At 43.9% G+C, this 12361-nt stretch overlaps 1 protein-coding gene across 3 annotated transcripts in view; it reads right to left on the reverse strand.

Moving 5' to 3' along the window:
* Window positions 1–318: 318 nt before the first annotated feature.
* GLIS1 (GLIS family zinc finger 1) overlaps window positions 319–12361 on the reverse strand; it is a 418517-nt gene continuing 406474 nt past the window's right edge. For all 3 annotated transcript variants that reach the window (XM_030207713.1, XM_030207712.1, XM_030207711.1), the window contains exon 10: window positions 319–764. In XM_030207713.1, the coding sequence (XP_030063573.1) occupies window positions 631–764 (134 nt within the window). In that variant the 3' untranslated portion in view covers window positions 319–630. The remainder of the gene's footprint in view (window positions 765–12361) is intronic.

Genomic DNA, 12361 nt, shown 5'->3' on the forward strand with positions numbered 1-12361 from the left:
TAGGGCGGGCTAAATGTTAGAGACATCATAGGAATATATGGACGTCTCTAACGTTTAATGCGCCCTAAATATTAGTGTGCGCTAAAAATGCTAGCGCGCCTTAGTAAAAGACCTCCTTACAGAATAACGCCTACCTGTCAATTTGATGGCGCCTCCAGATTCCACTTTATAGACTTGCCCTTTACGTCTAAATGAGATCCATGATCAAAACAATAACTCTTTCAGGCACAGAAAAGACCAAGTGATTTTAAACTAAAAGTTGGTGATTTTTAATTTTATTTTACATATGAACAAAAATTGCAAACATACTTTCAGGAGTAAAATCATTTTTTACAAGTTTACTATACAGTATAATTTTTATTTACAGCTTATGATAAAAACTTATGAAACAAGCTGGTTCATATTTTCATTTGCTCTTAAAAGCATCAACATGCCACAGCATCTGATATTTCATCTAAATATTTATATTTAATATATAAGTAGAAAAAGAATTCATAAATGCAAACCGTAAATCTAAATGAACTCAGACAAGAGTACAGAGCAGTAAGTGTGCTTGAGCATTTCTCTTGAGAACAGAGCCAGATACCCTGGCCCCATCTGTACAAGAGGAAAGAGATGGGGCAGCTGATGTTAGGCGTCTGCGTAGATGGGAGCAATATGGTTCAAGCAGTGATCAAAGGCGCCGTTGTGAAAAAATCCATTTTCTTCAGCTCCGTTAGTGATCACATCTTCAGCCACACATTGGGCTTCACAAATTTCATAATCTGTAAGTATTAAAATTAAAGTGAATGTACTAATCTGAAGGATTATACTATCAACTAAAACAATAAAATAAATAAATACACACACACACACACACACACACACACACACATAACATAAATAAAACTGACATGCATATATCACATGTCGAAAAACTGCAATGGAATTCACTTCTGAGAACTGAACTATCCCTGGCACCATTAGGTGCTGGATCATGGCCTACCCCTATGTCTGCTGGCGCTTTTTAAACAAAAGTTCAACACGAGATCACGTGGTGTGATGCAGGAGTGAAGTCACGTTGGAACTGAGCTCCTGCGATTCCCCCATCATCTTACGATATTAACAGCCTCAAAGGGGAAAAACAAACTTTAATTTCGCCAGCCTTACACTTGGAGACCGGGTGGTTGTTGTTTGGTAACTTTGTGAAGAAGAATGGCGGCGAAAACGCTTAAAAAAGACAAAGAGAAAGGCAAGATCGCAGAATCCAAGATGGCGCCCGGACAGCATTCGCCGAATTCGAGCGTTTGCTCAGTATGGACAGCAGAAACTACCGCGGAGGTGACAGCGGCGGTAGAGGCGGCCCTCGATAAAAAACTGCAAGCGTTGTTTGACCGCGCAGAATCTGCCCACGAACGGCTTGACGGGTTCCACCTCGATTTGGACCACATGCAACAGCGGATAAGTGACCTGGAAGACCGAGCAGTGACATCCGAACAACCTGTGGAGGTACTACAGAAGAAAATAGTGGAGCTAGAAAACAAACTAGACGATTTAGAGAACAGGTCTCGTCGTAATAATTTACGACTAATTGGGCTCCCGGAACACATAAAGGACTCAGAGTTGGGCAGCTTTCTAGAAACCTGGCTTCAGAGCACATTAAAAATGAATAACCTGCCGGGCCCGCTGCGCATCGAGAGAGCACATCGGCTGGGGCCGAAGCGCCAAGGCGCGGCGAGGCCGCGGGCGGTGATAATGAAGATTCTCCACTATGGCCACAAACAGGCGATTTTGCAGGCGGTAAGGGCAGGAGGAGAGCTTCGCTGTGAAGGCCAACGGATACTTTGCTTTCAAGATTACTCAGCACGTGTAGCAGCGGCGCGAAAGGAATTTGCGCCCGTGTGTGCGGCTTTACATGAGAGAAAAATCAGGTTTGCGCTGATATATCCTGCTAAACTGAAGGTGCAGTACGAGGGAGGAGATAAACTCTTTGCAGAGGTGGCTGCAGCTAAAGAATTCCTCAAGAGTATTGTACAGGAATCTGCAACCTGATGGTGGAACAATGGTGTTTTAAAGAAGAAAGTCTTTGACGGAGCATGTGAGTTGAAAGAGACTTTGAGACATGGACTAGAAGACTGTTAAGTATGAATGGAGACTATATCTCCATACCTAATCTTTGGTCTCAAGGGAATAAATGGACAGAGGGGTATAAGGTAAACATAAGGTAAACACCCGGTCTCAATAAATGGAGACAGGCATAAATAATACATGTTGGGGTTTTCCCCAGGGAGCAGATGGTAACTTAAAAAAGAGGGGGAAAGGACACTATACGTGATGAGTTCCCTGTTGGAACTCAAGGGTTTACAGATTGGAGGGGGGGGGGAGGGAATTCATGGGGGGGAGGGGAGGGGAGGGGGGGAATAGGGGAAGGGGTGGGGAGCAGGTCTGTGTGAGTATGGCATGTAAATGGGGTAGGAGAAGTCAATTAGGAAGTGAGGAGAGTATACAAGGCAGCAGAGGGAGGTGTAGGCTGGGACACCTTTCTCTTTATAACAGGTTTAATAACATACGTGAGCCAAATAGGATAGGCTATGGTTAAGCTAATATCTTGGAATGTGGGGGGTATTTCCTCCCCAATCAAAAGAAGTAAGATTCTACAGACTTTAAATAGACAAAAGGCACATATAGCAATGTTACAGGAGACACATCTAACAGCAATAGAACACAAGAAGTTGTGTAAATGGTGGGTGGGAGACTACGTGGAAAGCCCGTCACCAAATAGAAAGGCGGGAGTCATTATCCTATTCCGCAAAGGGCTTCATATTACAAAAAAACGAGTAATTGTGGACCCGCTAGGAAGATATGTTTTCTTAGAAGCTCATGTAAATAACCACCCTTTCTTACTAATTAATATATATGCACCAAACCAATATGACAGGAGGTTCTATCAGACCCTGGTGAGACATGTGCACTCTTTTGATCAGATGCCTATACTTATGGGGGGAGATTTTAACTCAGTCTATGATCCATTGCTGGATAGTACTGGAGCCTCTAGAGTAGGGCCAGTGAACTTGACAAAGGGAGTCCCACGGCTGTGCTCGATGTTAGATCTAGTTGATGCATGGCGCCTGTACCATCCGGGAGAGAGGGACTATACCCATTTATCTAGGGCACATGATACACTATCCAGAATTGACTATATCCTGGTTTCGGCAAATAGGATTCCTTGGTTACAACAGGCTGAGATAGGGCCAACACAGGTCTCAGACCACGCTTTTGTGTGGATCACAATTGGGTGTGATGGGGATAGAACTCAGAAGCCTAGGTGGCGATTTCCCACAGAACTGTTCTACGACCCACAGTTTGCCTCCTATATACAATCCCAGTGGAAAGAATATTCAGAGTTTAATGAGAATAGTTATCACTTAGACCCGATACTATTTTGGGAAGCGGCCAAGGCCGTGCTGAGAGGAGCCATAATTTCATATCATTCCTATAAGAAAAGATCTAGAGAGGCAGAGATAGTCAGGATGGGGAAGGTAGTGGGACAGGCACGCCAGAGATTTGGTGCTAACCCAACGCCCTTAAATAAATCAAGACTATTAGAAGCCCAGTCATCTTTGAACCAGTTAATACATGCCAAAGCCAAAAAATCAAATTTTTATTATCGTTATCAGTTATATAAACACGCAAATAAGCAAGGGAAATTGATGACACGACTGTTACAGCAAATGGGTGGTTCCAGATATGTGTCACAAATCAGAGATGCACAGGGGAGTACTCAGCATACTCTGGAGGGAGTGAATGAAGTATTCCGGCAGTTTTATGAAGCTTTATATTCCCCTCCTGAAGATCAGGGGCTTCAAGCCGAGTGTTACTTAGCAGGACAATCACTGCCCCAGATCACAGAGATACAACAAAGTAGCCTTAATAGATTAATAACAGAGGACGAGGTGAGTTGGGGTATACGTGCCAGCCCGTTGCATAAGTCTCCAGGAGTGGATGGGCTCTCCTCTGAGTTTTATAAACTCCTTAGCTCGGATATTGTACCCTGCCTGACAGAGGTTTTCAATAAATGTATAGAGCTGGGGGGTCTACCAGAGTCTTTAAGGAAGGCACAAATCATAGTCCTGTTAAAACCAGGCCGTGACCCACTCTTAGCCAGTTCATATAGACCTATCTCTTTGCTTCCTTTTGAAACAAAATTACTGGCAAAGATTCTGGCAAACACACTGGCACGGATCCTGCCGGAGATAGTGGAGGAGTCTCAGGTGGGCTTTGTACGAGAAAGATCAGTAGCTCGAAATATGAGACAGATTCTGGGAGCGTTGGAAAGCCTACATGAATCATCAACCCCGGCCTTAATAATTAGTTTTGATGCCGAAAAGGCATTTGATCGGGTTAACTGGGACTTCATGTTTGCCTCCCTGAAGGCATTTGGGATGGAAGGGTTTTTCCTACATGCCATAGAAACGCTGTACCAGGGGCCTGTTGCGGAGGTATGGGTAAACGGGCAGGCATCTGCGACGTTCGGGATTGCCAGGGGTACCCGACAGGGATGTCCCCTCTCGCCCCTTCTTTTTGTGTTGGTGCTTGACCCTCTTATAAGAGAAATCCAGAATATGAGGGAGGTGAGAGGGGTACAGATACAGCAAACTTCCTTTAAGATCTCGGCCTTCGCAGATGACCTTTTGACTATAATACAGGACCCCCAGGTGTCCTTACCGTCACTATTGGACATTTTTGCTGAATTTGGGGATTACTCTGGTTTTCGGCTCAATCTAGACAAATCTGAGGTTATGACACTTCACATGAGGGAGGAGCAGTGGGAAAGTCTATGTTGTCCACTTAAGAGAGTGGGGGAGGCGTTTAAATACCTAGGGATCCAACTCACCAAGGACCCCAAGCTGCTATATAGTGCTAATGTAGAATACTTGCTAGAAGACACCAAGAGGACACTGGGAAGATGGGCAGGGCTACCGATATCGTTAATAGGCCGCATCTCCTTGTTTAATATGGTGCTTTTCCCTAAATGGCTTTACTTTTTACAGACAATCCCATTATATCTCAAGCACCAGGAAGTGAGATCTTTACAAAAACTGCTTTCAAAATTTTTGTGGGCTGGGAAACGACCCCAGATACGATTTTCACAACTGGTGAGGCCTTGGAGGAACGGGGGGATGGGAATGCCGGACATTAAACGCTATAATGTAGCATGTTTACTGCGCCACCTAGGGGACTGGTATCTGCAGAGGGAGGATTATACCCCATTGGGGATAGAAATAGCAAGGTGTAGCCCCTTAAACCTGATGTATGTCTTACATGGGACATTGAAGGACCTACCCACAAGGTTGAGGACTAGTGTATTAGTGTGGCCCTTAAAGGCCATATGGAAGGACTTGGCTAGGCTGTGGTCCTTTGATCCTAGATGTAGTAGATTACTACCCCTTCTAGGGAATGAGGCGTTCCGCCCAGGGGCTGAAAATCCTATAGTGAGATCCTGGGGGGAAGGAGATAAAGTACTTCTACATTATTGGTTGGAGCCTAGTGGTAATCTTAAAACAATGGCCGAATTAAACCTAGACGAAGCGGATTGGGGGGTATGTTTTGCATACGAACAGCTTAGACATTATATAGCTTCACTTCCCCGAGATGCACTTGGTGTTGATCTGACCACTAAGATGGGGGATTTATTCGAGATGATATCAGAGGATCCTATTTCGATATCCATATTACATAAAAGGCTGCTACTGGCAAGACCACAGGGAGACCTCACACGAGTGGCAGCAAAATGGGCAGCAGACACACAAAGAGGGATCACCCCGGGAGATTTGTTAAAGGGTTGGAGGGGAGTTCTGAAATGGACGCAAAACGCAAACCTCCGAGAATGCCAGGTCAGAGTGATATACAGGGCATATACCTCTCAGTCTCGACTGAATCAGATGGGATACATAGAATCTGCCCAATGTAGACGCTGTGGGGCACCGGACAATAATTTCTACCATGCCTTTTGGAAGTGCTCAGCTATAACAGCCTTCTGGACCAGGATAGTTAGATATTTAGAAAGAATAGGAGGGAAAACGGTCAATCAGCAGCCTACGAGTATTCTTTTGGGTTGCCATGCTCCAGTGGAGGGGGGTACGAGATACCAGAATATAATGGCCCATAAGGCTTTTTTGGTGGGTATGAAGTGCATACTTGTTAACTGGACACAAGAACTGAACCCCTCCTTTTGGCAATGGAGGAATCGCCTACATGATTTACTTACGATGGAGCTCCAGGACTCTCTGCTTAACCCTCGGACACAAAGCAATTTTTTCCTTACCTGGGAAGGATATATTAACACTTTGTCCCATAGGGCGAGGAGTCATATTATTAATAAACTTGGTGCATTGTCCAAACTTCCCTCGGCAACTAATGGAAATTAATTGGGATTATAGTCCTCTTTCTACCACCATTTAGGAATTGGAAAGACAGTAGAGCAGACCACGGTGGGGGGGGGGGGGGGGGGGGGGGGAGGGGGGGCTTAGGAGGGGGGGTAATAAAGGGGGGGAACCTATTTGGAGTTATATTAGCCCTTCCCCAGCAGGATATGGACGTCTTCCGGAGAGGGGTAGGAGGGCCATCAGACCACAGGCCCCCTGGCTCTCTTACGGAGAGGAGTAAATTAACACATTATGGTTTGATCTTAATTCAAGGCTTTGTGAATGTACAGCTGATACCTGAAGGTGGTTATATCTTTGGGGGGCAAGCATTTGAACATATGGTGTCAATTGGTTGAATGGAAAGATGGGGGGGAAGGGTTGTTGGGAAATTGTGGTTAATAGATCTTGTTGATTACATGTTAGTTAACAGTACAAGGGGGGGGGGGATAAAGTTAAAAGATTAATGGAGACGAGCAATATCGTACAATTTCAGTACTTGGTGTGTGTTGCTTGATTGTAAAGACATTTATATTCTGTAAACACCATTTTTGAGCTTCATTAATAAAAACTGTTGAAACCTAAACAAAAGTTCAACACGAGGTTTTAGACAAGGGGGGGGGAAGGGGGGAGTGGGGTAGCCAGATTCCATTGCACACTATTCAGAAATGAAAAAAAAAAAAAAGATCATAAAGGATAAAGGAAACAATGGGAAAAAAATCTCAAAACAGAAATAAAGAAAAACCCTGCATTCCCCCAAGATGGTGCTTAACATAAGTACATAAGCACCGCCATACTGGGAAAAGACCAAGGGTCCATCAAGCCCAGCATTCTGTCTCTGACAGTGGCCAATCCACTTTTCAATGGTGAAGGCGGTTAGCTTGGCAGAGTTTAAAAAGGGGTTAGACGGTTTCCTAAAGGACAAGTCCATAAGCCACTACTAAATGGACTTTGGAAAAATCCACAATTCCAGGAATAACATGTATAGAATGTTTGTACATTTGGGAAGCTTGCCAGGTGCCCTTGGCCTGGATTGGCCACTGTCATGGACAGGATGCTGGGCTCGATGGACCCTTGGTCTTTTCCCAGTGTGGCATTACTTATGTAGGAATCTGTCCAAACCCCCCTTAAACTCCGTAAGGCCAGCCGCTGCCACCACGTTCTCCGGCAATGAGTTCCAGAGCCCAACTACACGCTGCGTACAGAAAAACTTTCTCCTATTTGTTTTAAATCTACCATATTCTAGCTTCATCTTGTGTCCCCTGGTTTTGTTGTTGTTTGAAAGTGTAAACAAACGCTTCACATCTGTCCGCTCTATTCCGCTCATTATCTTGTAGACTTCTATCATATCACCCCTCAGCCGCCTCTTCTTAACCTTAACCAGTCAGATTTTCAGGATTACCACCATGAATAGGCATGAGATTATTTGCATGCAATGGATCTCCAGTATATGCAGATGTGTTTCATGCCTATTCACTGGGGTAATCTTGAAAACCTGTCTGGCTAATTCTGGGCCAGAACTGAGAAGCGCTGACCTCGGAGTCAGCGAGTGGGTTTAAATGCAAACTCCTGGGAGAAGAGCATTCACTGGAAGTCATGGGCACGTGTGGCAGACTGGACAAAACAAGCAGCTGGAACACGATATGGAGGTGGGTCAAGAGGTTGTCACTAAAGCCTGCCACATCTACATCCTCTGTTACTGACATCATATCTTCACTATAACCTGGTTTAGGTTTCCTGCAGTCTACTTGGTCTAAGAAGTGGTTCTCAACTCAGCCTTCAGGACACAGCCTGCCAGTCAGGTTTTCAGGCTACTCATAATGAATACGCGTGAGAGATTTGCATACAATGGAGGTAGTACATGGAAATCTCTCTCATGTATATTCATTACCTAACTCATTAACCATTGACAAGCATATAATCCATATCAAAACCCACATTTTAATTCACAAAATATTAAACACATTTAAAATCCAATTGTTGCCTGATCCCACCCCCAGTTCGAAATCTTCATGCCAAATTCTAGACATAATCTCAGTCTAAAGTCGTTCGATGGAATAATTAATTCTTGCACATGCATACTGTGAATAAACAGTCTCTTTCTTTCATTGGTTGCCCCTGGGCATACTGACTGCTGCGCAGTCCGAGCAACAAGATCATTAATGCAGCATAAACGTACTAATTCCCCTGATGAAGCCTTATGGTGAAACGGGAAGCCTGTTGGGATTCAGATAAGTGTTTGAAATAATCGCTACAGTCAAGTGCTGAATATGAAGTATGCTCTATCAAGATTTTATATAAAATAATAATAACAAATATAAAAACGTATAAGTGAATAAAGTTTCATTGGGTAGGGCACGGAGGTTTTTTGAGCGATGATTATGAATAAGTCTCTTGAGACTATAATTTCTCATTGTAGATATATCCGCAGACCATTTATGAGGTCTTTTCCTCCTTTTTAATACAAATCAACTCATGCATTCAGCTTTTCCTACATAAGCACACAACTATGGAACGCATTGCCAAAAGCCATGAAAACAACGTATAACCACCTAAACTTCCGGAAATCACTAAAAACTTACCTGTTCAAAAAAGCATACTCTACCGACCCAACTTAAATGCCTGAACCCTGCAACACAACGAAACCAAAGCACGTAATGGACATAACGTAACTCTTCCTCTATACGATTTCCTAATAAGTCTATTTTATTTTATTTATTTATTGCATTTGTATCCCACATTTTCCCACCTTTTTGCGGGCTCAGTGTGGCTTACAATACGATATGAATGATGGAAATATAATTTGTTACAACTTGGTTATGGATTACATTGTGAAGAGTTATACAAGACAATCAAAGTGTTGTTAAGGAATATAAACACTGGAACCAAACCTTGAAACATTGGAAGGAGACAGCGGGAGGTTAAAAGGGCATTATGTATGGTATACTTATTTCTGTGAGTAAAGGTATGACTGAGGTGAGACTACGGGGGATGAGAGTTCAGAAGTGGATGTATTGATGCATTAGTGAACAGTGAGTGTGGACTTTATGTGTTTTGCTTCTTTCCGTAGATTTTTTCAAAAAGATGGGTCTTCAATAGTTTGCGGAAGGAGGTTTGCTCGTGGATCGTTCTCAGGTTGCGCGGCAGTGCATTCCAGAACTGCGTGCCCACGTGAGAAAAGGTTGACGCGTGTAGCGTCTTGTATTTTACGCCCTTGCAATTAGGGAAGTGGAGGTTGAGGAAGGTTCGGGATGAACCACATGAACCTCATTCTCATGGTCTTAATTGGATGGTTTATGTATTTTATAACTATCTTTATGTTTTTGATCATAACTTAAATGCATAGACAATATTTATTGCCCCCTAAGACAAATTTATGCATTCTACATTCCATGCGTTTTAACATTTAATTTTCAATAATTGTTTTTTAATAATGTTCAATATTTAACCTATTGGAGTCAGGTTCTTATTATTATTTTTATTCAGTTTCATATTTACTTATATAAAATTACTAACCATTGATGTTTCTGAAACATTTTAATTTTCTGTTTTATTTTTAATGTCCTGTTTAGGTTGTTCAAGACCCCTGAGGCAGGCCTTTGGGCCGAAACACGGCCGTGTTGGGTCGTTTTTCCTATATAATAAAGCATTTTTTTGGCATCCTCATTCGTTTTCCTCACTTTTTTGTTTCCTATCTCACGGTTTTGTGAGGGTTTTCACCTCCTTTTTTGTTGTGCCTCATTCTACCACAGCATCACTGTGTAACTGTTTATACCGGAACTGGCGAATGCCTTTATGGTACTAAGTAAGCCACATTGAGCTTGCAAATAAGTGGGAAAATGTGAGATACGAATGTAACAAATAAATAAATACTCTACACTACTGTATCCAAACCTTTTTAAACCCAGATATGCTAACCGCTGTTACCACATCCTCCGGCAACGAATTCCAAAACTTTAACTATTCATGGAGTGAAAAAAATATTTCCTCTTAGTTGTTTTAAAAGTATTTCCTTGTAATTTCGTTGAGTGTCTCCTAGTCTTTGTACTTCAACTCATTCTCTACCACTCAGGATTTTATAGACCTCAATCATATCTCCCCTCATCTGTCTCTTTTCCAAGCTGAAGAGTCCTAATCTCTTAACCTTTTCTCATATGAGAGGCGATCGATCCCCTTTATTATTTTGCTCACTCTTCTTTGAACCTTTTCTAATTCTGCTGTATCTGTTTTGAGATGAGGCAACCAGAATAGGACACAATACTCAAAGTGTGGTCACACCATGGAGCAATACAGAGGCATTATAACATTCTTTGTCTTATTTTCTATCCCTTTGCTAATAATTCCTAGCATCCTGTTTGCTTTTGTAGCTGCTGCCACACATTGGGCAGAAAATTTTGGCCTATTGTCTGCGATGACACCTAGATCTTTTCCTTGGATGCTGATTCCCAAAGTGGACCCTAGCATCAAGGAACTATGATTCAGATTATTCTTCCCAATGTGTATCACTTTGCATTTGTCCACATTAAATTTCATCTGCCATTTGGATGGCCAGTCTTCCAACTTCCTAAGGTCTTCCTGCAATTTTTCAGTCCGCATGTGTTTTAATAACTTTGAATAGCAGTGGCGTACCAAGGGGGGGGGGGGGGGGCGGTCCGCCCCGGGTGCACGCTGCTGGGGGGGGTGCCGCGTGCCTGTCCTTCATTTGTTCCATGCTCCCTCTGCCCCGGAACAGGTTACTTCCTGTTCTGGGGCAGAGGGAGCATGGAACGAACAAAGGACAGGCGCGCGTGGCACCCCCCCCCCCCAGCGGCATGCACCCGGGGGGGGTTCTTTCACGGGGGGTGTCCTTTTGCCGGGGGGGGGGTCGCGCTGCATCCGAGGGGGGGGGCGATGCACCCGGGGGGGGGGGGGGTTCGCGGGGGGATGTCCTTTCGCTGGGGGGGGGGGGTCGCGCTGCATCCGGGGGGGTAAGGCGCATCGGCGATCCGCCCCAGGTGTCAGCCCCCCTAGGAACGCCATTGTTGAATAGTTTTGTGTCATCTGCAAATTTAATCGCTTCACTTGTCATTCTGCTTTGCAGATCATTTAAAAATATGTTAAATAGCACCGGTCCCAGTATAGATCCATGTGGCACTCCACTATTCACCCTCCTTCATTGAGAAAGATGGCCATTTACCTCTATATTCTGTCCAATAACCAGTCCCTAATCCACAACAGAACTGCTTCCTATCCTATGACTCTGCTTTGAAAAACACTTCTGTACTGCAGGGTTCAACCGTGTTTTTGGACCGCTCAGTCTGACAGCCACAGCCAAAGAACCATAAACAGGTAGCCACCTCCAAAACGGGCCCCTTCCAAAAACAAGTAAATCACGCAAAAGAGTCCAAAAGGGGAGAGTGCTTTTATTGACTGTTCCCGGGACTCCTAGAATAGCTGCCTGTGCCTGCTAGTCATATTTTGACGTTCCTAGGGGATGAGCTCACCCTCGTTACTGACACTATAAAATGCTAAAGGGAAAACAGCACCTAGGTGATTCTCTCTGTATGCAAAGATCGCACTCTGATTTATGACTGTCATATACAGGTTTACTGGCAAGCACTTTGGGGATGTTTCACTGACCCCCCCCCCCCCCACCCCCTCCCCAAATAGAATGACTGCAGTTCATACATTAAAATACAACTTTCTTGAAGGTGAAGGCATTATCAACTGCTTTTTAAAAAGCTTAACAGTTCCTCTGTCCTTTTTCTTCCAGCTTAGATCAGAACCAGTGCTGGGATCCTGATTCCTTCATTCACAGTCACTGGGGGATATTTTCCCCTATTTTAATTAAGCTGTTCTCCCACCATTCCTAGTCTGGCCATTGCAGTAGCGAGTCCTGAAGCTGGAGATCATTCACCAGGGCACATTCCAGAATCATGTGTCACACCAAGAGTTTCCAACCTTGGTCCTTGAGGGCTGCA

This window comes from Microcaecilia unicolor, chromosome 6 (genome assembly GCF_901765095.1).
Source record: "Microcaecilia unicolor chromosome 6, aMicUni1.1, whole genome shotgun sequence".
Classification (NCBI taxonomy): Eukaryota; Metazoa; Chordata; class Amphibia; order Gymnophiona; family Siphonopidae; genus Microcaecilia; species Microcaecilia unicolor.